The 26663-nt window shown below is 43.0% G+C and overlaps 1 protein-coding gene across 1 annotated transcript in view; it reads left to right on the top strand.

Moving 5' to 3' along the window:
• The window catches only part of GRID2 (glutamate ionotropic receptor delta type subunit 2), a 1117109-nt gene that overhangs the window by 173462 nt on the left and 916984 nt on the right, over positions 1 to 26663 (top strand). The window contains exon 2 of the mRNA XM_006111957.4: positions 13441 to 13596. Within this exon, the coding sequence (XP_006112019.1) occupies positions 13441 to 13596 (156 nt within the window). The remainder of the gene's footprint in view (positions 1 to 13440; positions 13597 to 26663) is intronic.

Below are 26663 nucleotides of genomic sequence, written 5' to 3'. Positions count from 1 at the left end.
TTTTGCGGAAAAGCATCCTGCCAATCTAGACGTACTTTTCCGAAAATGCTTTTAATGGATAACTTTTCCGTTAAAAGCATTTTTCGGAAAATCATGCCAGTGTAGCTGTAGCCGTATTGTTTGGAAGATGAGACTTTGCTATCTCATCTCATAATTTTTTGATGCTACCAAACTTGAGTTACATAGAGATACCTTGTGTGTGTCTATACAAACAAAATTAAGATGTCTAACATTTGTAATCTCAGTGAGATTTGGCTGGCAAAGAAGAAAGATTTTCTTGCAGTTGCTATGTCATAAAACTACAATTCAGCAACTCCCCTGCTTCCAACCCAACCAGATAATACAGATAATAGATCCATATCATCCTCTGCTTAGTGGAGAAGGAGAGTTAATTACATGACATCAAGAAGACTGAGGTGTTTAATGACTATTTTACTCAAGTCTTCACAAAACAATAAAATTGTGATCAGATATTCAGCATGTTTAATATTAACAAAAAGAGAAAGCAATGCAAGCCAAAATATGGAAAGAACAGGTTAAGAAAGATTCAGATAAGTTTGAGGTATACTAGCTAGGGATGTTAAATAATGTGTGTGTTTGTGTAATAATTGAATAGTTGTGTAACTGCATCAAATTTTAGCATTACATGACTATTCGATAGTCCCCGGGGTGGGGTTGGAGGCCATTATGCTCCTGGCCTCACTCCTGGGGAACTCCCTGCAACATCCCACTACTGCATCTCTATTAGAGGCAGCAGCATGGGGTGGCAGGCAGATGCCAGATCCCATGCTGCTGTCTCTAATACAGAGGCAGCAATGTGGGGCAACAGCAGCCCTTGTCCATGGGGGGCCCGGGACAACCACTCCTACCCCTACTCTGTGTTGCTACCTCTGATAGGCAGGCAGCACTGTGGAGTTGGTGCTGAGGGAAACCGGCTTTTAAGCTGGCTCCCCGTGGGCACCGCTTCCCCTGCCTTGCTGCCTCTGTATCAGAGGCAGCAAGGAGTGGGGGAAGTAATGCATGTAGTCGACAGGATTTATCGATAAACCCAGGATTATCAGTTAATCATGTAGTCATCTACATGTTGACATCCCTAATGTTGGCTGGACCTAATGAAAAGTACCACAGGTACATAACAAACTCACCATCTTGTTACTGTGAAAGCAGGAAAATCAAATGTACAACTACAAAGGGAAACAACTGGCTGGGTGGTAGTACTGATGAAGAGTTTTTGAAGATTTTAATGGATCGCAAATTAAATGAGTCATCAGTGTAATGCATTTGTGAAAAAAACACAACTAATATTATTCTGGGGTGTATTGACCTGGATGTTGTATGTAGTACATGGGAGGTCATTGCTGAGTAGCACAGGATACTTGTGAAGCTTCTGCTGGAGCACTGTGTCCAGTTCTGGACACTATAATTTAGGAAAGATGTAGACAAATTGGAGATAGCCCAGAGAAGAACAACAACGATGTTCAAAGGTTTAGAATACCTGATCCTAGGAGGTTAAACAAACAAACAAACTAGGAATATGAATGTTTTGACTGGAGAAAAAAAGACTACGAGGAAGGAGGGGACTGGATAATAGTCTTCAAATATGTTAAGTGCTGTTTGTAAAGAGGTTGGGAACAATTGTTCTACATATCCACTGAAAGTAGGACACAAAGTAATGAATGAATTCTGCAGAAAGGGACATTTTAGGTTATCTTTTTAGTTATAAGGACACTTAACCACTTGAATAGTCCTCCAGGAAGTTTGTGGAGCACCTGTCACTGGGTTTTTTTTAAGAATAGGATAGACAAATGCCTGTCAGGGAGATATCTAGGTTTATTTTGTCCTGTCTCAGTGAAGAGGGCTGGACTTAAGTTCTTGAAGTGCATTCCAATTCTATGTTTCTAGGAGTCTTCTGTTCTATGTTTGTCCTATGAGATGATCTAGCTCTTAATGTATGTGCAAATAAAGGGTGATGAAATACTATCATGGATGAGCCATGATTACAAAGCATCTTAGAAGTAGGTTATTAATGCTTCTAAGACTACTTTTTAATATCTTCCTTTATAGGAACATTAATAACATTCAGCGGGCTTATTATCATTACAGAAGCTTTCTATATGAGACATTAATAGGGCAATAATATCTACCAAATCAGTCATTTTAAACAGCTTAGTCCCAATTTGATAGTTGGGAACATAATAGAAAAAGTAAGGGCTACTAACACTTAACAGGCTATTTATTAAATAAGGTATGTAATGCTATTACCACTCCTGTTAATCACCATTGAAACAGTAAAATATAATGAGGTGAATAATAAATGTATGGAACAATATTGACGCTGAGTCTTGGTTTTCAAGTTGTGAAAGGAACACACCCTATGCACTGTATTGTTTATGTATAATTAAAATTGTCCCAAAGCATCTTCAGATGTTCAGGGCACCTCACATTCCGTAATTATTATAAGTATTACGTTGTGTGAATTGCATTGCCAAGTTTTATGTTGCTTTGCACTTTGTGTAATCAATTAAACCAGGGCAAAGTAAATGCAGCATATATGTATATTGCTACTGTTTCAAATTAATAGCATTTTACACAATTTTGGGCTCTTGTAAATGACTGCATAGGGGTAGGGCAGTAGAGAATCAGGTGTTTCCTGTATAGATGAAGCTTTTGCCCCAAAGCACCTTTTTTGTAAATTTAATTAAAATTAAAATGAACTACCCTTTTAAATGTGTAAATAATTTGGTTATTATTTCAAGTTAAGTGGGACTCTATTTTTCTTTCTCTCCACCAAAGCCCTTCATCTAAGAAGAGACTAGCAGATTCTGGCTTTCTTTACTGAACTTGAATTGAAGAATGTGACTTTTATTGTGTTGAAAACAAGTTAGAAAAAAAGTAGTGAATCAAAAACCGAAGGGCAGTTGACCAGAACTTCCTGTCTGTGTCATCTAGAAATGAATTAGATGTACTTGAAAAGTGGTCAGGTTTGTGTTGGTGTATATGCTTATCTAAATAAAGGGAAGGATCAAACGTTGATCTCCTCTGTGAAACCTTGAGAGGCTACTCACCTTTCCAAATGTGAGCAAATTTCCCATTGATGTTAGCATGAATACACAGTGCAGTAATAGAATTAAAGGGAAAAACTCACTTGTGGCTAATAGCATTGCAAATGATAAGGACAAAGTAAAATTTATAAATATTGAAGAGCTCTGCAGATTGCTCCTGCTCATTGTGACCAGTGAATTGACCTTACAGTCTCTAAACTTAATAAAACTCAGGTTCCTCAAAAGACACGACAAAGACATTCACTGTGATATCAAAGTGTCATCCTCCTATGTTGAACCATATGTCTCTGTGCACAAGGAATTTATCCTTTATTGCTTTATAATTAATGAGTTTGACATGAAGTACCTGCAGCATCAGCTCTTATTGCATGTAAATCCATTCAGGAAAGCTTATAACGTTAAAAGCTGAGTCTTTATTTTCTTTGTCAATCTGTCAAGCCACTTTAATGCCGAGGCAGGATAGCAGACTCTAGAACAAAATGTAATAGATTGGAACACCTTCTTGTAGTTAAATCATTTATGACAAATAACAGACTATGGAAAGAGGCTTGGCTATATGATTGTTTTACTTCACCTGGCATTAGCAGCAGAATACAGAGACTTTGCTTGAACTTTACTTTGTTTTATATTAAACTTTGCTTGTAGCATTTTGACACCTTGGAAAGCCTGTAAATTCTCTTCACTTCCTTGCTTGGAACACTTAAAATTAAAGTGTACAAAAGCACAGGAAGATGCATGGTAGGGGACAATAATTGATTGTCAGAGATTAATTTGATGAAGTGATCTAACAGGGACTTCACATGCTCAGAGTTAGATTTATGCTTAAGTAACTTGGGGTATGTCTACACTACAGAGTTAGTTCGAACTAACGGATGTTAGTTCGAACTAACTTTAATAGGCGCTACACTAGCGCTCCGCTAGTTTGAATTTAATTCGAACTAGAGGAGCGCTTAGTTCGAACTAGGTAAACCTCATTTTACGAGGATTAAGCCTAGTTCGAACTAGCTAGTTCGAATTAAGGGCTGTGTAGACCCTTAATTCGAACTAGTGGGAGGCTAAGGCTTCCCAGGTTTCCCTGGTGGCCACTCTGGCCAACACCAGGGAAACTCTATGCCCCCCTCCCAGCCCCAGACCCCTTAAAGGGGCACGGGCTGGCTACGGTGCCCGTGCCAGGTGCAAGCCTGCCAGCACCCAGCCAGCAGACCCTGCACCTGGCACGGCACAGAGCCAGCCGCCCGATGCCCCCCAGCCCTCCCCCTCTTCCCGGGACCAGACTGGCGGCTCCCGGGAGCTTGACCGGGACCGCAAGAGGCGGGCACCCGCCTGGGCTAGTGCGGACATCGTGGACCTCGTCCACGATCTCCGCACTAGGCACAGGAAGGTGGCCGTCTAGGGCAGGAGAGCTGCCAGCCTGGCCACCCAGGAGCAGGAGTGCATGAAAATCAAGGTGGTCCACTGAGACCCCCGCCCCTGAGCCCTGAGCTTACAATGGCCGTCCTGGGTCAGACCAAAGGTCCATCTAGCCCAGTAGCCTGTCTGCCGACAGCGGCCAACCCTAGGGACCCTGGAGGGGATGGACCGGAGACAGTGACCAAGCCATTTGTCTCGTGCCATCCCTCTCCAGCCTTCCACAAACTTTGGGCAGGGACACCACTCCTACCCCCTGGCTAATACCACTCCATGGACCCAACCTCCATGACTTGATCTCACTTCCCTTTCAACTCTGTTCCAGTTCTAGCCTTCACAGCCTCCTGCAGCAAGGAGTTCCACAGGTTGACTCTTTGCTTTGTGAAGAACAACTTTCTGTTACTAGTTTGAAGCTTGCTACCCATTCCTTTCCTTTGGTGTCCTCTAGTCCTTCTTTATGGGAACTAATGAAGAACTTTTCTGTATGCACCCTCTCCACCCAACTCCTGCTTTTAGAGACCTCTATCCTGTCCCCCCTCCGTCTCCTCTTTTCGAAGCTGAGATGTCCCAGTCTCTTTAGCCTCTCTTCATATGGGACCTGTTCCCAACCCCTGATCATTGTAGTTGCCCTCCCCTCTCCCAGCCTCTCTCTTCCCCTCTCCCACCTCCTTTTCCCAGTCTCCCCCAGTTTTGTTCAATAAAGACAGATTCCATTTTTGAACACAATTGTCCTTTATTTTGTACATCAAGAAAAGGGGCTAGGGAAGGGTAAGTGGAAGGAGGTGAGGGAGGAATGGGGTACGAGCCCCCGATGGGGAGGACTGGGCTGGCTCTGTGGGCTTCTGGGTGTGGAAGCTCTCCTGCAGCCCCCCAATTGCTCCCTCTCCCCAGATGGCAGCCTGCGGCAAGTGCAGCCGGGCTGATGGCCGAGTGGTGTGATGTGCCCAGTGTGGGCACTCCGGGCACTCCAAGCCAGGACTGGTTTTCAAGCGGGGCACCCCTGAGAACTGTCTGTCCGGGGTGGGGGTTGGGACCCTTTAAGCACAGCCCTCGGCTAGCCTGAGACAGCATCTCCACGCTCTAAGTCCTCCTCTGATGCCCTGCCGGCACTGCTTCCGGCCATCCTTAAGCCCTGTTCAGGGTCCACTTAATGTGGACATGCTAGTTCGAATTAGCAAAACGTTAATTCAAACTAGTTTTTAGTTCTAGACGCGTTAGTTCGAATTAGCTTAGTTTGAATTAACTAATTCGAACTAAGATAGTTCGAATTAGCGCTGTAGTGTAGACATACCCTTGGTGATTCAGGATCTAGATGTGGCAGCATGGTGGAAAACCAGTCCATTCTGCAGCCTTTTCATCTGTCTTTTAATTGATTATTTTAATTACCTAAATATGAGTAATCTAGTTCTTTTGTGAAAGTCCAGCAGATTGCTGGATAAAGCTGCCAAAATTCTTAACAGAAAAGGATGACGTCTTTGGAAAAGAATGCTTTTTTACTGTAAAAGCCTACTATAATCTGAGTAGGCACAGAATAAGGGTGTATTAATTTTGCCATTTCCTTGTTAGCTCCCATTCACTATATCTAAGCTGCACCCAGAGATATTATGTTTCTCTGTGTTTTACTTTGTTTTTACTCAGTTACTCTGTAACACCTAGCAACCAAGTGCGCTTTATTAAGTATATCTTTTTGTTTTGTTATTAAAAATCACCTTTTTTAAGGTGATGATTTGATTCTTGTGTCCTGGAAAGTAGCGGGGATTCTGTGTATGCATGCCTTAAACTGAGAGGTCAATGATCAGAGATCGCAATTTTTCTGTTTTTCTTAAGCTCTCTTACGGTAAAAGTGCTTGGGGGTGGGGACTACCCCTCTGGAAGAAGGGCTTCTTCCAGGGTTTCAGCAGAAGAGGTTTTATTTTTACACTTTATGGTAGCAGCTACCTCCCAGGGGCAGGAAATCTGTGACCTTGGGGATTTTTTTGTAAGCAGAAGCCTATAGAGGCAAGCTATTTAAGGTCACTAGCAGGCCCCTACCTCCTGCACTCAGGCTGGTTTTTTTGGAAGAAGATATGCAAATGGCGCTCACAGTTGCGTCTCTTCTTCTGATTCTTTTTGTGGAAGAGGTTTTTCCAATATTTGGCCCTGGGTAGATGGGGCCAAATGTCAGGAAAAAACCCTTTTTCGCAAGACCCCTTATTCTTCGGAAATCAAGGTTTACAGAGTCTTGCGAAAGAAGGTTTTTTCCTGACATTTGGCCCCTTCTACACGGGGCTAAATATTGGAAAAACCTCTTCCAGAAAAAGAATCGGAAGAAGATATGCAAATACAAGTATGATTTGCATATCTTCTTCCACAAAAAAATAGCAGTGTAGCCATAGCCTCAGAATGCCAGAGTGGGCAACAGCCTTCGTAGTTTGTTTTTTGAGATTCCAGCGAGCTTTTCTTTTTTTGCATCTCATGGAGTAACCTATGTTTCTGGCAAGCCTGGACCCACCATGTGCAGAGCTTTCTTTGTGATAGCAGCCCTTATCTGTGGAGGCTGGGGGGGCCAAGCATAAATAAGAATTCATGTGGTTACTTCACTATTCTATTACTCAATATCTAACATCCCTATATCTGACTGCATGTAAAGAAAGAGCTTTGTGTTATGTACTGACAAAATGGAGAACATTTGAGAGATAAATCCTGTTATATAGCTTGTTAAACAATTACATTCATTTTTTCTCCTCCAATATATTTGCCTCCTACATTTTGACAGCACCGGGTATGTGTGTGTAGTCCTTTTCATCCTGTTGTTGATAGTTGCTTTCTCTTTCTAACTCTGTCCTCTAGTCCAGTGGTTCCCAAACTCCAGTCCGTGGAATGGTGGTGGGCCATGGACCCCTGCCTGCCGGGCCATGGCATACTGCCAGGCCACACCCCCAGTTTCTAATGAGCCTTGCCTGCTGAGGTTCCCCATGCAGCAGCAGGGTGAGTGGCACGGTGGGCTGCTGTGTGTGCTGCGGCTGGAGCCTGGGCCAAGGTGAGACTCTCACTACTGGGGTAGTCTCACCGTGGCCCTGGTTCCAGCTCCGGCAGCCCACTACGCTCTCTTCTTGGCTCTTTTTCCTCTCCCCAGAGGGTCACTGCCAGATGCTGATTGGTCCGGGCTGCGGTCCATTTTTCCCCACGTACCCCTGGTTGGTTGGGAAGTACTGCAGGATTTGTCTGCCCAAGATGCAGGTCGGCTACAACTCCCTGCCTAGAGCAGCAAAGATGTCTGCCACTCCCTGGTCTGGGCTAACTGCGGGGCTGCGCCTGGCCGCTAGCAACTTGCCTCTTGGCCTCCTGTGAAAGTTACCAGAGTCTCGTGGGAGGCGTTTGCGTCAGCAGCTGGTCCAGCCTTCCACGCTCCAGCATGGGGACCACGGGCAAAGTAAGAGCCCCGGGCTGGCCAGGATTGGCAATATGCTGCCCCGTTTCCCAAGGGATCATTCTGGACGGGTCTGCAAACTCCCATCTGGGAGCAGGGCTGGGTACTGAGAAGGGCCCCTGGGTTTCAATGGGGAATCACCACTGTAAGCGCTGCGCTCTATGGGGTTTGCTGCTGGATGCAGCCCTAAATCAGTCATAACTCTTCTCTATCTGCTTGTTCAGAGGGCACCTGTCGCTTGGGTCCAACAGCCAGGCAGAATTTCTGTGGCCTAAATTCTTCCTCGCAGACATTTCTAAGTATACTTGTTATTTTAAAGTTAATAAATTGTCTTACAAATAGCTGGCTATAATCAGTGCTGTATTAACCATTGTCCTACATCCCTTCCGTTGCTCTGGCCCAAGGAACAGATGGGTAGAGTCAAGAAATTTGAACTTTATATGTTTTTATGGGTGGTTTATGACAGAGGCTTGAGTGCTCAGAAACTTTGAGTGCCGCCAAAAGCAGTGGGTAGAAATACCCAGCTCCTGGTACAGAGCCAGGAATGCACATTTCAACATGACTAAATTGGAGTCTGATAAGCCAGAAAACAAATGCTGGTATTACAGAAAATGGTTATTGTTTTTTTAAAAAAACCTTTAGAAGCAGAGTCAGTGAGACTTTAGTTACATTTTAATAGTCTTGCTGGTGCTGCAACTTGGAATTTCTTGTTTTTATTGCCTGGAAATGGTTTTTCTCTGAGAGAAAAAAGCTGTTTTCTATCCTGGGGGCTTCCCATGCATAGGAATCAAGGGAAATCAGCGTCCAAGGAATCCAAAAAGTCACTTCCTTGATTTTAACATGCACTATACATTTATTTTTATTATCCCAACATCTGCATTTGTATATTTGAAGAGCTCTTTATTATACTGGCATTACAATTCAAGAATTCACCATCTTTATTCCTTTGATAAAGTCCACATGACTATGCCAGCCCAGGATCTGCAAAACTGTCACTCATTTATGCATGCTTACATGCCGCAGTTTCTTTTTTTCCCCCCTGCCTGGATGCTGCTGACATGAGGGTTAAGAGCCCACTGCCCCATCCTGTGCTGTCATTAATGTTTTTGACAAGAAAGCACTGTCCATATTTTTGGATATGTATGCATACAGGAGCAATGTAAAATAATACATGACCACTTAAAATTAATTACTATAATAAATACACAAATATGCAAATAAATTAATTGCCATAATGAATATGCAAATGTTTCAGTGCGAGTCTGCTGAAAGTTTTTGAATGAGTTTGCCACTCTGTGCTATAAAAAAGGTTGGGAACCACTGTTCTAGTCCATCTGTTGTCTCTTATTAACATCCCCAGTTAGGCAGAGAAACCTCTTAATTTGAAACAAATGAACAAAAACGCTTTCATTCACACATTTAAAACCCATAAAGCGTTCTCTACTCCATATGTCTAAATTTTTTACACACATGAATGATACAGACACGCAAATCAAATAAAGAGATCCAGCAGATTAAGACATGACGATTGACAGGTTACATGCATTTGCTCAAAGCACCTTTGAGTTATGTACATTCATGTCCAGAAGTCCATTTCATAAAGTGTGTGTGTGGGGGGGGGGGGAACCCATCACAGTAAGTTTTTTAAATCCCTCAAAGTTGCATCTGCCAACCTCCTTTATGATCAGCCTTGTGCTTTCCTTCCTTCAAGCTCAGCTTCCTCAGTCTCCTCTAAAATCCTACCTTTTGCTGCATGCTGGAGAGAGACTGCCATTGCAGATGTCTTGCTTTCGACTGATATAAGCCTGCAAGTTGCTGAGCTAGTCCCGGTATCTTCTTGTTTGTGATACAGTGAAACTGATGAATCTTAAGAGTACGCCATAGTTTTTTTAATATTGAGTACTGTTTGGTTTCCTTTCCTAAAATGTTTTTAACAGCCATGTAGGAAGCCAAACACACAAAACAGTTACAATATTAAGTCTAAATTGAAACTGATTACAAATGTTAGAACTAGCTAACCATGTAACAGTTTACATAGGGCAGAGTCAGGAGGCTATGCTTAGGGGTGGGGGAGGAAAAGAAAGAGAGAGAGAGAGAGAGAGAGACTGACCTCACCACTCAGTGGAGCTTGCACTGATCGGGGTTCCCAGATGGTGATGGAAGCTGGGGGTCCAGAGGGCAGGAGACAAGCAGAGTAGAGCTCCCAGCATGATCAGATCGGAGATGTAGACGTGTCAATGGAACTGATGCAGTTTAAATCCAGGTATCAGAATAGTTTTTCTTGGGCAAAGCTAGGGGTTTTTCTAGGAATAGGATAATAGTTTGAAGAGAACACTGGATTTGTTTATGGGTAAACAGAGGCAAGAAAATAGAGGCTAATCACACCTGATTATGGGCGATGTTCCTTGAATGAGCTCACAATGCAACTAGGCCAGTGGTCTCCAACATTTTTAGACTCAAGATCACTTTTTAAATGACAGAACAAGCCAAGATCTACCGCCCCGCCGCTTCCTTGAAGCCCCGCCATCTCTATTCTCTTCCTCTCCATCACTTGCTGTCCCCAGCCCTTATGCTGCTGCTTTTTTCCCCAATTCTTCTGTAGGAAGAGGTTTTCCAACATTTGGCCTGTCTAGACTGGATCAAATGTCAGAAAAACCCCTTCTTTTGGAAGCCCCCTTATTCCTTGTGGAAAGAGGAATATAGGGGGTGACCAAAAGATCATGTTTGCTCTTCCACTAAAAGAAGTGGAAGAATAAAAGCATCCCTGGATGCTGAAGAGTTTTTCTGGGATATCTCTGGAATCCTGAAAAACTCCTGCAGTCTAGCCATACCCTTGCTGGGTTGAGACAGGATGTGTAGGCTCTGGGGTGGGAATGAGGGATTTGGGGGTGGGAAGGGGTGAGAGCTGCAAGCTCTAGGAGGAAATCTGGATGCAGGAGGAGGTGGATAAGGGGATGCTGGCTCGGGGAGGAGGCTCCAGGCCGGGCAGTGTTGGGTTCAGATGTAGGGTTAGGGTACTAAGCCACCACAGATTTCTGGATGTGAGACAGGAATTTGGGTTGGGGTATGTGAGAGGCTCAGGGCAGGGGGTTCCAGTGGCTCAGATGTAGGGCCTGGGGGAAAGAGGAGTGCAGGAGTGTTATGATGCTGTGGCCAGATGGAGGCTTGGCCCCAATTGGGGGTTTGTTGGCTAGGCTTCATTTTTAAATAAAATCTATGTCAAACACAAAAAGTTTCTGAATTGTCTTTATTTTTGAGAAGGGCAGGGAACCTGTTTTGAGTCAGGGGATCACTGACCCACAGAAAAGACAGTTGGGGCCACACAAGTGAGATGCAAAAAAACCCTCTTCCAACCCCCCTCACCCTCAAGCTTCACTAATGTGGCCCCAGCTGTGTTGGTGAGAGTAGGGGACATAGTACTGGGGAAGGGTGCTAGTGGGTGCTTCGGCAGGGGACAGGGTGCCCGTGGGGACAGAGTTCTGTGGCTGGGGCAGGGGAGAGGGAACAGGGTGCTGGGAGTGGAGAGGACAGGTTACTGCAGCAGGGAACAGAGTGCCAGTGGGGACAGGTTTCTGCAGCTGGGGACAGGGTGCTGCTGGGGACAGTGTTCTGTGGCTCGGGATGGGAGTGGGGATAGAGTTCTATGGCTGGGGAGTGGGAACAGGTGGCAGGGAATGGGGCACAGGGAGGGCAGGAGGCCGGGCAGGCCAGAGGGGCGGGGTGCCAGTAGGGGCAAGGAGTCTCCTGCATTTCTCCCCACCCCCCCGAGATTCCTCTCCCCCAGGGAAGCCAACGTGTGCCTCTTCCGGGCCCAACTCCCCCCTCCCGCGGCGCAGGGAAACCCCCGCACAGCCGCCATGCTCCTCCTCTGGGGCCGAGGCCCCCTCCCGCAGCACGCTCGGCACGCCACAGACCTGTGGGAGTGGAGCAGCTAGTGCACTTCCAGGACCCCCGGAAGTGGCGCGAAGCTGCAGGACTTCCGTCCACCCTGCGGGAAGCCAGCACTACCTCCATTGTCACTGGAGGTAGGTAGTGGGGCTTCTCAGTGGTGGGGGGAAAATGGAGGGGGAGCGACTGCCTCGCGATCAACTGGTCAAGGCCTCGCGATCGACCTGTTGGTTACCACGGAACTAGGCAGTTTCAATATTTTGGATGTCAATAGGATCCATTACTAGAATTGGCCTGATAATGGCTAATTTGGGTGTAAGCAGTCCTGGGTTCATTAGCATCTGGAGCAGAGATATCCCATCAGGCAGTGCTTCTCTGCTTTCGGTATCCCATAGTTCAGTGCGGTTCCTGCTTTGGAAGAGCTGGTCTCCATTCTGTATGCTAATGGAGATGTCTCTCTGTGCTATCTTCCATGCAGATGAGGCTGGGGTGTTTCCTTAATTCTATTACCCTTGTCTGAAGCAGTTTAGGTGTGTCTTCCCCGGCCTTTTCATTGCTTTGTCTTTGATTCTAGCAGAGGCCTGCGAGAGGGGGATGGTTTTCCATGAGTTTCACTCCCTGGCTCCCCAAGAGCACAGGGCTGGTAGGTAACAATAGATAAAGCTCGCCAAGCTGCGCATGCACAGATCACACAGCGCCAGCTGTGCTGGCTTGTAATCTACTCACCCCGGGTGAGTAGATTACATGATTTGTCAAGCCCTTACAATAGACATCTATCAGGGATGGTTAGATGGTACTGGGTCCTGCCGTGTGGGCAGGGGACTGGACTCGATGACCTCTTGAGGTCCCTTTCAGTTCTAGTGTTCTATGATTCTATGAAAAACCTATATTGACATATTTAGGATAAGCTGTTGGTGGCCAACTTTGAGAAACACTGCATTACAACATCGGGTAGTTGGTTTAAAAAAGAGGGGAGGCCAGGGGAGAATACTGGCAAGGTGTAATCTAGTGTGAGAATAAATGACTAGCCAAAGTACTTTCTGTTCCTTCTGTATGGATGCATATGTGACATAATGAGATGAAAATTTCAAACCTGTGTACATAAAATTAGACCCCTAAATCTGTATTTAGCTATCTTAATGATTTGATTTGCAATGTGCTGAGCACTTACAGCTCCCCCTGAAATAGATAAATAATAAAATACGGGTTGGGGAGTTTAATTTTGGACAAAACATTTGTCCTAGACTTATTTATAACAAGATAGAATTGTACAAGTCAAGTGTTAAGAAGTGGGCTATTGATTTAAATAGGACTAGGACCAGGGCTTGTTTTAGGTTGCCCTTTAAAATTTCAACTTGGTTTAAAAAAATGGATATTTTCCTACCATTCTATTATTTTCAGGTTGATATTTTTTTATTTTTTTTGGCAAGAGACTGTACGGGCAATTCAGATCTGTTCATTTTTTAAACCGCCATTAATTGATAATATTTGGATCACATTGTTCCTGTCTTTATTTTCTATCTTAAATTACTTTGTTCTGATGATATGTACTGTTAAATACTTAAGTTAGAACCCTGCAACTCTTTATAACTATTGTGTTGGTGAAGGGATGCCTTTAAAATGTAAAGCTTGTCAAGTCAGCATGAAAGAGGAATGCTTGTTTCTTTTTTCCAGGGGCAATTTTTGATGAATCTGCCAAAAAGGATGAAGAGGTGTTTCGTATGGCAGTTGCTGACCTCAACCAGAATGATGAAATTTTACAAACAGAGAAAATCACATGTTCTGTGACATTTGTGGATGGCAATAACCCATTTCAGGCAGTTCAAGAAGGTAGGATTTCTAAATTTAAGATTAGTTTCTGGTTTTGTTTCTATGTGGACATAAAAGTCTGTATAAAAAGTACCTTAATAGTAAATTGTACAAGTGTTCGCTACCGGCCTTTATGCAGAACTTGTGGGTTGCTGATACAGGCAGTCCCCGGGTTACGTACAAGATAGGGACTATAGGTCTGTTCTTAAGTTGAATTTGTATGTAAGTCGGAACTGGTACATATTGCAAGGGAAACTCTAGCCAAACATTTCTCCAGAGCTCAGTTTTATTCTCCCACACCTCACTTCCCTCAGTCCTTTATTCTCAAGCTGAGGTGTCTGCTGAGAAAAGCCGCTTCGCGTCTCCGTGGTCTGCTGGGGGAAAGCAGCTAGTGCGGGGCTGCCTCACCCTGTTTGTAAGTAGGGATCCGATGTAAGTCGGATCCATGTAACCCGGGGACTGCCTGTATTTCTATGTTGAGTGATTTTATTGTTTGAAAGGAATGATGTTGTACAATAGCACTGAATGGAAATTCACTTTGAATATGAACAACACTGATGCAGTTTGTTCTGAAGTATGGCTAAATATGAATATGGAATCTGAAAAACTGTAAATCTTGCTTTGAGTAATGTTTCTTAGCAAGGTTTCTTGTAGCAAAGGTAAAGAGGAGTCTGTCACAGTCTGTCTTAACATAGCTCCTCTTGAATTGTGCTAGATGCTTTCAGTGTTCATACAAGCAGAAGGGCCTTCTTTCACTACTTCTTACTACTGCTTATTGATACTGTCACCTACCAAAATCATAAATTGTGTTGAGAATAATCTCATTGTGGAAAATCAAGATTATGTCAATAAATGATTACTGGTATTTGTGAAATTTTTCACCAACAACTTCACTAAAATTCAGCAATTCAGCATTTTACTGTGTTTTTCAGGGAATAGTCAGAAGCCATGTAATTAGCAGCATTAGGATATAATGCATTGGACAAGCTAAGCTATTCAATTTTGAAAATAGTGTGGATTAAGAAATCCCACAGAAATTAAAACTGAAAATAGCAGATACATTCAAAATTCAGTAGAATGTATAAGGAATGCAGCTTTTTTCCAGGTCACAGTTGCATTGTCACATGTAAACGGTGCTGTAATAGGTTCAGGCTTGATACAACTAGTTGCATTTCTATCTGACAATAAAGATCATCAACCATAACATCAAGATGACAGAAATTTCATGGAAATATTTTTTTAAGCTCTGTGACTGTTGATGAGCTTAAACTTTCTCTCTGTATATGAAGCATGAATGCCTAAAAGTTGTGTGTGTCAAAATAAACAATTAATTACTTATGGTTTGATGCTGAATTGCTCACTTTTGGATAGCAGTACTGTTTTTCACTCTTGGAAAATGTCTCTGCAATAGATTTGAAATCTGTATAGAGTGGATTTGACAGAAATGATCTGTGAACTGAAATAATCTTAATCACGGGGTTGGATTATGTCTATCACATTGAAATCACACACAAGAAAAGATTTGCTAATTAGAAACCTTTTTTCTGTGAATTTGTGACTGGAGACAGACAAATAGAAAAGTTCATTTTTCTAACAGAACCTAAATTATCTGTAATTGTTGGACTTAAACTGCCCTGAATTTTGTTGCTTTGGGTCATGGTATCTGGGGAGGGAAAAAATAGGTGGGTTTTGGTTGATGGTTATACATAGCTCCATGGACTTTTTCCAAGTTCCGTGGCTTTTTTTTTCTTTTTTTAACTCGAGGATGTGTTTACACCACTGCTGTATCCAGCTTGTAATAACATATCTGTGCAAAACTCTGGCTTTGGTGCATGTGGTGTTTGGAGTTAATGGCCTTTGTTTTTCCATCTTTCCCACCAGTTTTAAACCAATGTGACTCCATTCTAGCTGTTACACTAGATTAGCATCAATGTTAGCTAGCAGCGTGGGGATCTAGGCTCCCTACCTTTCTTGGTTTTAAATGAACTCTAAAATTCAAAGCAATGTTATTCTGAATTCCCTGCAGTTTGTCTTCTTTTGGTTAATGAGAACTTTTCACATACTTTTGAGTTCTTGGAGATACACTGTAAAATTACAAGGCTGATAGCTTTCTCTTCATAGTCTGCAAATTGTCCTGTATGTTTACAGCGCTTTTCATAACAATAATCTTCAATTGGCCCCTTTTGCTCAAAACACAGCACTAGTTCACTAAATAGTGAATCTTGTTGGCAAACTCATTGTAGATTTTGGGTTTGGAATAAAACACTATCAGATTAAAGCTCTGACAAACAAGGTAACTTGACACTAAAAAATTGACGAATATCTCTTAAATGTCCGTAAACCATTGATGAACAGCATATAATATTTCTAATTAATGCACATCAGCCCTAAGATGTTTTGTGTCTAGCTTTAGGAACTAGGGGTCACCAAATGAAATTAATAGGTAGCAGGTTTAAAACAAACAAAATGAAGTGTTTGCACACGCACACACACACGGCCTATAGAACTCCTTGCCAGAGGATGTTGTGAAGACCAGGACTTTTACAGGGTTCAAAAAGAACTAGATAAATTCATGGAGGTTAGGTCCATCAATGGCCATTGGCCGGGATGGGTAGGAATGGTTTTCCTAGTCTCTGTTTGTCAGAGGCTGGAAATGTATGACAGGAGAAGGATCACTTGATGATTACCTGTTCTGTTCATTCCCTCTGGGGTATCTGGCATTGGCCACTGTCGGCAGACAGGATACTGGGCTAGATGGACCTTTGGCCTGACCCAGTATGGCCGTTCTTATTGTGGAAGCAGGAAAAAGGAGATTTGCATTCAACAGTCTTAGGCCTGTTAAAAGTGGAGCAAAAAGACAGGCTAACCCTAACCTAGCTGTCTCTGCGTTGCTTTAGAAGATAAGGATGGAATGCTGACTTAAGCAGGAACCTTGAGATAAGGTAGCATCTAGAAGCAAAGAAATAACTGTTAGCCATTGCTTCATATAACGGGAAAGTATATATATTTGTCTTTTACTGCTTGTACTTTGAAGATCTGCTTAAGGAAGAGGGACCCCCTATCTGACCGCAGTCTTCCCTTGCAATTACTCGAACAAACTGCCTCTGATTTGTTGCTTAGAAACTCAGAGTGAGAACTTGTTTTCTTCCACATTATAGACAAAGTTTGGTTATTTCACACTCTACATTTGTACTGTACCAAATGGTCATTCTTTCAACATGCTTTGACATATTGTGGTGCCTTGTGACTCCATCCATTTGAATGGAATGATTCCGTGTAGACGGAAATTCCAGCAGAGAGATCCATCAGATACACTATCATCTCTCTGTGGATACTCCCATAGTGAGACTCAGATTCTATATGTAGAATTATAAACACAAGAATGTTTATTCAAACTGCAGCCTGATTAAACATCTGTAAGTGTGTCATAATAATGTATGTTCTGGATATTCGGTTCTAATAAACTCGACATTGGTATAGTCTTATCTTCTGTCTATTTTATAAAAGTGGTGCAAAATCTCTATTTTATAGACAGTACTAAACTATGAGATAATACTTTTCTCTTGGTTATGGTTACTTAAGTATGTTGAATGTGTTCATGAGAGGAGGCCTGAAAGAATAATGGATCTGACCTTTTATGCTGTGGTGCTATAAAGGAAAGTACCACACCTATTATTATCTCTATAACAACAAAGCAGGAGAGAATGGATCTCTAGTCCTCTTGTGTGGAAACCTCACATTTTAAGCATTGTCAGATTCAATGAATTAAGATACCAGGTTGCTGTTAGTCAAATAGATTCCCTTCCTGAGAAACTTCAGTTCATGATATTCCTTCATTGTATTTGCAATAGGACTTTTAAAGTATTTGAGCTCTAAAGTACACTTGGGAGCGATTTTTTTTCTGAAACAGATGAGGTTCTAAAACTTGTAAAATTGGATTTTTTCATTGAATTAGTCACTTGATCAAAGTACAAGTAAACAGTCATTTCTTGCCTCTTAGGAATCCATCTCTGCTGTGCTTTTAACTTTCTTTTGCTTGCTCACAATACCCTTTCCCTGATTTCCCCCTGTTTTAGGGCTCAAATCCCTCAAAAATTCCCAGATTTTTTCCTCTAGAGCAGTGGGTCCCAACCTTTTTTTATACCATGAACAGGCAAACTCATTCACAAACTTTTGATGGACAGAGAACATTTTATTTGCATATTATTATGTAAATAATTAATACGCAAATATGCAAATAAAATGTTTCCTGTCCACCTCTCCACCACCCAGCCCCTTGCTCCCCAGTGCCTAATACCCTTTGACCTCCACCACTATGCCCCGTGCCCTTTGATCATTTAACCTCTGATCCCTACAGCCCATGCCAACATCCTCTTGCCCCATGACCCCACCACACCCTCAACACCCCTTTGCCCTCCCCTCCCGCACGCCCCAGAGCAAGGGTGGCCTCCTAGGGAGCATGGCTGTTACTGCTACACAAGCAGAGAAAGTGGCCCTTGGTGATGCACACGCTCCCTCCTCCTTCATGCCCCATCCCTCCCTGAGTGCTTCTTGTGCCCCCAGGGATAGAGGGGACAGGGCGGCCTGCCATTACAGAGGAGGAAGGAGTGGGGGAGGCCTCTCTTGCTCCCCTGCCTCTTGCCACTGCCTTAGTGTCAGCACTGCCACAGGCAAAATTGGCTGTGTAGGCAGGGGGCAGGGAGTGCTGCGTCCTGGCCGAACAGCCATCCTATCTAGGTGGGAGGAGGAAGGGAGGGAGGTGTTTTCTGCTATGCCTACTCCTGCTGCATCCTCAGTCCCAGTGCAAAATTCAGCCACCATGGCTACCTGAGCTGAGCTGCCACCGTGAACTGCACGTTCAAGCTCTGGCAGCCGCAGCGGGCCGGTACCACTACTCTAGAGCTACCATCTAGAGCACCTGTTGGCCGCTGCTGCACCACAGCTACCATCTTCCCTGCTTTCTACATAAGTGAACAAGTAGTCAAGTGTGAAATGTACAAGACCATCACATTTGTGTAGGTTCTTACCTGGGGTATCTTTAATAGAGATACTAGGATACTATCTACATTTTTTATTAGTATCTAAGGTGCTGCAGGACCATTCGTTGTTTATTACGTTTTTTCAGTAGAGAGATAAGTGCAAAATCATACTGTTCTGTTAATGCCACTGTTGGTATTGAGTATCTTCCTCCATACTTCCAATCTTAGCCCTGGTATACACTAGAGAGTTATTTCAAAATAACTCCTCTTATTTCAGACTAACAAGCAGAACATCCATACTACCAAGCCCATTATTTCAAAATAATGGGCTGGTTATTTTGCAATAATAACTCCTGCTTTCCACAAGGAATAATGCTTATTTAAAATAGTTATTTCGAAATAGCAATAGTGTCGATGATCCACTGCTGCTATTTTGAAATAGCTACTCCCCAGAATAGTTCAAAGTAATTACTCCCCATTGCTTCCCAGAGCTCTAAAGTCAAGGTAGCGTGTCCACATTAAGGGAGTCTGCCTCAAATTAATTTTGAGGCTTCTGTGTATTGTGTACATGCTATTTTGAAATAGTTAATTTGGGAATAATTATTTTGAAATAAGTTACTTCAAAATAATTTCCTAGTGTAGACATGCCTTTATTGATTAGGCTAATCTAGAGTGCTAACAGCTTTCACAGGTCGCTGGGCAAGTAGGGTTGCCAGGTGTCTGGTTTTGAACCGGACAGTCTGGTATTTGAGCTTTCCGTCCAGTAAATAAATTGAGAAAATACCAGATATATAAATGTCCGGTATTTTCTAATTAAGTAAGTATCAGTATGTAGTTGCATACTGCCTGGCTACGTGAGCATGTCTACCAGCCAGGCAGTATGCAACTACGCAGTAGAGGAGGGAGGCGGGGCCGTGGAGAGATGGAATCCCTGGGGCTGGACTCGCTCGTGTGCTCTACCGGGACTCTGCACGGGACAGGCAACGCCCCAGGATCTGCGTGTACCCGGGCTAGCCCTGCTTCCTGACAGCTGGTTCCAACCTGCTCTTCCTCCCCAGCCAGCTCCACTCCCCATGGCCCCCTCCCGGCCAGCCCTGCTCCCCACCAGGCAGTCCCTCCGCCCGATCTTTCCCAGCCAGCTCTGCTCCCCACCACCCCCTCCCAACCATCCCTGCTCTCTCCTGGCCAGCCCCGCTCCCCCCAATACCCTCCCGACCAGCCCTGCTCCCCCCCCCCCCCACCCCCCAATCTCTTCTGCCAGCCCCGCTCCCTGCGACCTCCTCCCAGAAAGCCCTGCTCCCCACTGGCCGGTTCTCCCCTGACCTCCCGCACCAGCCTTGCTTCCCCTGAGGCCGGTTCCCTCCCCCCATCTGAGATCAAGTGTGTCTGGTATTTTTGTCAAAGCCTTCTGGAAACCCTAAGGGCAAGGTGTGGGGGACCTGGCTCCATGCTCTGTGAAGGGTCAGGTTTCAAGTAGATAAGGTGGGGCCAGAGCAGCCAGTCCTCTGCACTACCTGGATTACAGCACTGCCCCTCTCCCCCCGAGTGTATGGCACTCTGGCAGAAATTTAATGGGGTCCAAGATGCCAGCTGCTATGACAGTAGAAGCAGCAATGGCTGGGACCTCTGGGCCCTTTTGAATCACCCTAGGGCAACAGCTTCTTTTTCCCACCCCCTTCAGCGGGACTGGTGTTATCAATAGCAGTTTCTCTTTCTCCTTTATCTCTTATATACTTTCCATGAATCATAATTTGGGGAACTTATTCCCACTTAGGGGAAATTGCATCATATCTACTGCTGAAGTCACCTCCTTGTTATTCCAGAGGAGATTCAGGAATTATTACCCCCAAAGCTTCCCCACCTGCAGGAAATGTGGAGATCTCTCAGGATGCCTGGAGAGCATAGCTGGTTAAAATTTTAATCACAAGAGTAATTTTTTTCTGACATTCCTTTTTTGAACAAACAAAATACTCCGTGACAGTGTGATCTCCCCCCCGGCCTAATTTTTCCATTAGAAAAATTGAAATGATGGTTGCCTGCCTGGAAGCATTGCCAATTTCACTTTTTTCCAGGCGGAAGGACCAGGCACTCTGCGTCCTTTCTCCTCTTCAGTTCTAAATGCTCAAGAAACAGAGCCCAGGGTGTTCTGCTTCTCCAGATCTCAGAGCTGCCGGGGGAGGCTGGGCTGCCAGGCTCTTTCTGGCAGCTAAGCTGGAAGGCTTTTGGCAATTTCACAAGTAAAAATGACAAGAGCTTTCCAAGTAGGCCCCTAGGAAATGCTGTTTTGATTCTCCTAAAAGAGAATTATTTGAAAGTTGTTCCTGTGAAAATGTTAGTATGTTTACTGTGTTGTCCCAGTTTAGGTTGAAAATGTGCCCCAAATTGCACATTTTTGCACAGAAAGGGAATTCCTCTATTTGCTGAGTAGTCGTGTGTCTCATTTTCCCTAGCACACTATTTCTCAGGCTATGTCTAGACTGCAGCTTTTTGTCAGAAAAAGGTATGCTAATCGCGCTCCACAATTTGCGCACCTTTTTCCTATTGTATTTTCGGAAGAGGCTTTTCCAAAATTTGGCCAGTTAACACTGGGCCAAATTTCGGAAACTCCCCCCCCCCCCTTCTTTCGGAAGAGCCCTTCTTCCTTGTGAAATGAGGAAGACAAAGCTTCTCAAAGAGCATGTCTGCTCTTCTGCAGCAGCTGTTGGAAGAGCAGACACGTTCCCTGGATGTGGTGAAGTTTTTCCAGGATACTTCTGGTATCCCAGAAAAACTCCATAGTCTAGACCATAATCCGCAAAACCACTTTGAGAGAACTGCTAACTGGCCACTCTGGTGTGTTTATTTTCCAGCTCCATGGCCATGGAACCTTGCGGCTCCCATTGGCTCCAATTCACCGTTTGCAGTTAAGAGGAGCCAAGGGAAGCGGTGGCCTAGCTGATGCTGCTTTCCGTAGCTCCTCTTACCTTCCAGTGGCAAATTGGAGCCATTTGAGGCCATGTGGCCGCAGAGCCAGTAAATAAGCACACCAGAGTAGCCAGTTAGCAGCTTTCTCAAAGTGGTTTGGAGAAACACTGCCCTAGCAACACAGTTTCTTCAGTGTCCATACTGCCATTTCCACATACATACCTGCAGTCATGGTTCTGAAGGCATTCGTGTTCACTGAACTGCCATTAACATCTGATTTGCTCTTTGATCAGCCAGGTTCATCAGGCCCCTCTTCAAAAACATGGGAATTTCAAACCACTCAGAGCTCCAGCTCTGTCATTTTGAATCTCTAATGCCATTAAAAAAAACCCAAACCAAAAACCCTAAAATGCCTGACTTCAGAGAACCTTTCAGAGGCTTCAGCTCGAAAGGAAGTTAGAGTGTTCAGCGTTTTCTCAGTTTTTATTAAACTGAACATTTCCTCCAGATCCTCACTTTTAACTAAATATCATGGACAGACTGTAAACGGTGTGAGGAACCAGCCAGATAAAATTCACTTTTTCTTATGTTCTCTTACTCTTATTTTTTACACTCTCTCATACTGTCAGAGTTTAATACCATTTAAGCCTGAGAGAGCCTGCTGACATTTGTGGAGGTAGCTCTACTAGGCTTCCTTGAATTTCAACTACGTTCATAGGCCTCAGTGCTTCACTCTTAAACACATTAGACAGATTAAGGTAACTCATTGCTCCATAATTAGACCTATTGAATGAGGGTAGCAGAATCAGGCCAACAGTTAATGACAAAGTAGTATACTTGAATGTATCTGGTAGCCTTGGATGGGTTTAAATTCAAGTTATATTTTAATATGAAGACATTATCAACAAGATACTAAGTGCCAATGGGTGCAGGTTCACCTGGTGGTTATACTTGACTACAGAAAAATAAGTATTTGAATCCACAATGTTGTGTTAATAGGGAAGAAAAAAAATCCACTTTCTGTACACTATTAAAAAAAAAGATCTTAGGAAGAAAAAAGGTAATTGAATTGATAAAACAAATCACCTTATTCCAAAGGCAAATGCAAATGGAAATATTTGCAACTGCTGGTAAGTCTGTGCCTGCAATGGTACTTCAGAAACTATAAGATTAGATTACTTATGTCATATGCATAGAGAAATAAGAGAAATTCGGCATCCCCTGCCCAAATTTCAGCAGATGTGACCATGGTGCTACCCCCAGTCTTTCAGTTGTTGCCACAGTGTTGCCAACTCCAGTTATTCACAAACCATGAGTTACGTCCTCCAAAATCATGAGATCCTCAAAGATTGTTATATTCTGATTGCTTTTTTATATGTCTTTTGAGCCTGTGAGTTTGGTGTTTTTCTCCAACCATGAAAGCTGGAAATATATTCTTCTCAAATTAAAATTGAGATTCTCACATAATCAGAGGAGTTCAAGAGCTCTGGCTTTAAGGAAACTTAAATATTGTGAGGCTTAAAATAAAATCATGACAGTTGGAAAAGCTGTGGCTCACTGGGTAGGGTGACCATCACTTTCCCCTGAACAGGTTTTAGGGATCCCGAAGCACACTGCAAACCAGTAAAGATTTCAGCTCTCTCCTGATTTCCTTGAACCTGTTGATTTTTAGAGTGCGTGTTTGCTTCTGGTTTCCATTTTTCTCAGTAGTTATATTTTCTTTAATTACAGCACCAGAGATTGCTTTTAAATTTTTCACTTCCCATTTCAGTTTCATGATCTTGGTTTACATTTTGCAACCTGTCTCTTGGGAAGTTTCTGTGGTAGATTGTTATTTGTACTGATCTCAGTGCTGCTATTTTATTATAACCTTTTAAAGATGCATAAAGTAAAATTTTTATGGGTCTTCTATTCCATCAAAGGTGCTTTTCCTGAGGTGATGCTCATTCAGCACCAGGAAAAGGAACTAATCCTGGATGCTCCCCTCAGTAAATACCATACTTGTCCTGAAAATCTTGTCAGAAGGATGTTGATGCTACTGGAGGTCATATCCCTGAAACCTTTTTTCTAAACAGTTCACCAATCAAAGAGAGTCCTCAGTGCATAACTGAACATTACTGTGGGGGTTTTAATTATCATTGTGTAGATATTCACATGGGGTTTTAGTTATCATTGTGTAGATATTCACATGGCCACAATCAAAATAAATAGTTTACGTAATTCACTATTTCATCTCTTTGCTCTGGTATATAGAGCATGCAATAACTTGTGAACCAATACTATAGTTACACCAGAGACTCTTTCATCTTAGGAGCTCTCTCTGTCTCTCAGAAGGCCAGGAAATGAGTTAAAGCTATGGGGAGGCAAATGTCAATAACTGTGAGCTTCCTTTACGCAGTTACTTTTTTTTGCAGTTCAGTCTTCTCCTTAATTGTTCATAACTGGGAAATAGTCAAAGAGATTTTGTTTAAAATCGGTGTGCTGAATTTCTAAAATTTAGCTGAGCATTAATGTTGATGGCAGTGTTTGAATCTAGCCCCTCAGCCCCTTCACATCTCACCTCCACATACAGGGCAGCAATTTTTATTGGCTTGATAATATCTCCTTACTGAGATGGCTGCCTCAGTATGAAACAGGCTATTAGCCTCTATGGTAGAAGTGGTTTTAGAAGATGGTCTTAAACAAATGTTGTTATGGAAACAGGATTTTTTTTAAACTGTGATGGTCTCCTAAGCTGAAGTGCAGGGAGCATCTTTCAGTGCCTTTTGAAATACAGATTCTCATGCAAACAACTTCTTTTGCTTTTATGTACTGCAGTGACCAAACTTTTCTGAACCCAGATCAGCTGTGACTTTGAGATATTCACCACTCCATTACACTTCACAGGTGCTCAAGATACATTTTCACATATTACATAAAGCTGATGAATTTATTGTTACATATGGCTAATTGTTTAAAGAATGCTGTGCAAACTGAGACACGCTCAAATAAAGTTACTACGGGTTGAACCTCACTAATCCGAAACCCTTGGGACCTTACTGGTACCAAACCGGAGAATTTGCAACGGTCAGTATGGTCTAGCAGTAACTTCCACTGCTTACTATGCTCTTAGAAGATGTGTAGGGGTAAATTAGAGCTAAATAATACAACAGAACACAGGCCTGGTGGCTATAAACAAACTTTATGGGACTGGGGGAAACTTGCCCATGTCCATGATAAGTTGACATCCAGCTAACTAGAATCATGCTGGACCACGGATGTTGCCAGACCAGAGAGTGCCGGCTTAGAGAGGTTCAACCTGTATATTTAAGGCATAGATGCTGGAAAATGTTTGTGTACCTTAGCAACATAAATTTAGAAGGAGAGAGTTTTAGCCAACACTCCATGGGTTTCCCCAACGTATTCTCCTTAGATAAATGAGGACCTCTCCCAGATGAAGGGTGTATGTATTTCTTGAAGCACTCTGCACAGAAGTCAAAGGTATATCATAACGGTCAATCAACATCCAACCAGTAATGTATATTCATAGACAGGCCAAAGAACATGCTAGTTGGCACCACTTTTGTGACAGCTACCAACAGGTTAGGGCAATATTTCTCAAGTGCTCCACGAAACCACTTTGAGAAAGCTGCTAGCTGGCTGCTGTGGTGTGTTTACTTACTGGCTCTTCAGCCATTGGGTCTTGTAGCTCCCATTGGCTCTGGTTCACCATTTGCAGCCAAGGTGAGCTGTGGGAAGCTGTATGAGCCGGGATGCCACTTCCTGTGGTTCCTCTTGGCTGTAAATGGTGAATCAGAGCCAATGGGATCTGTGAGACTCCATGGCCATGGAGCCAGTAAATAAACACACCAGAGTAGCCAGTTAGCAGCTTTCTCAAAGTGATTTCGCAGACCATTTGGAGAAACACTGATTTAGGGGAAAGTAATTGGCATTTGCAAATATACCTGACAATCTAGATACAAATGTACATATGGCACTATATATAGGGTATATATGTTAAAGTTTATCACATGAGCCTGCACAAACACTAATATATGTGGGCACAATTGAAGAAGTGGGCTGTGCCCTCGAAAGCTCATGATACCATCTACATGTTTTGTTAGTCTTTAAAGTGCTACCAGACTACTTGGTTTTTTTAAGTTTATCCTGTACAGACTAACTCAGCTACCCCCTGAAGCTACTAATATATGTGTACATGTACATGTTTACGATCAAGTTCAGATATGCTTGTTTTTATTGCTTCCTCTCTCACTCGTTGTAGCCCAGGTATTTGCTTGCTTTTGTACACCTGTTCTCTGTTGTTCTTTGGAGCAGGAAATGTGTGAGGTATGCTAATCTCTGTTTGAGATAATATTGCATTGCAAATATAAACCACACTTATACATACATACAAACAGTCAGGTACAATGTACTGGATGGCTGAGGTATTATAGAAAGTAATTTTTACCTTACTGTTTCCTGTCACATCGAGATTTAATTCTTTACTAGTAACCAGGGAAGGGTATCTATTCTGAGCAGTTAAATACTTTAAACACCTACATAGTTGTGTGTGCTTTTCATTTATGTGCAATTCTGTTTCACAGTGTTTAAATGTTGTAATGAACAATATAGATTAATACACAATAGTCAGTGTAGTGGTTTTCAAAATTTTAAGTTAAGTAGTTTTAATTAAATACAATGCAATGCGGGAGGAAAAAAAGGAAGAAAATGGCTGAAAGCAAGGAAAAAGAAGAACTAACACTTGACTTGGTTATTTTTTCCAATGTTTTTTCCTCTCCTTTATCATTATCTTCATCCTATTTTCTTTTGTAACTGTATCTAGGACATTAGGTACTACTTGGTGCACTGCCAAATTCTCAACTTATGTGCACAACATCCATTGTTAGGAGTTATCTATCAGAGGACAGAACTTAGCCCTTCCTATGGTTCTAAATAGACTTGATACAGCGCAAGAACAGTTAATAAACTTCTATACTTTAGAGTGGTGGACTGTCACCGCTGATGCCTTGAATTTTAGTAGAGAGTGGAATTTCAGGCACCTGTGCAACAAAGCAATGCACTTAAGTCCATTTGTATTCACCAAAGCACCCAAGAATATACTTATGACCCATTGATTGTGCTTTTGTAAATCAAAGTAAACACTTATTTAAAGTAGGGATGTGAAATTCTGGTTAATCAGTTAACCGGTTAAACCTTACACTTAAC

This window comes from Pelodiscus sinensis, chromosome 4 (assembly GCF_052426305.1).
Source record: "Pelodiscus sinensis isolate ZL-2025 chromosome 4, ASM5242630v1, whole genome shotgun sequence".
Classification (NCBI taxonomy): Eukaryota; Metazoa; Chordata; order Testudines; family Trionychidae; genus Pelodiscus; species Pelodiscus sinensis.
Note: the sequence above shows the minus strand (reverse complement) of the source record. Positions and strands in the feature narration are given on the sequence as shown.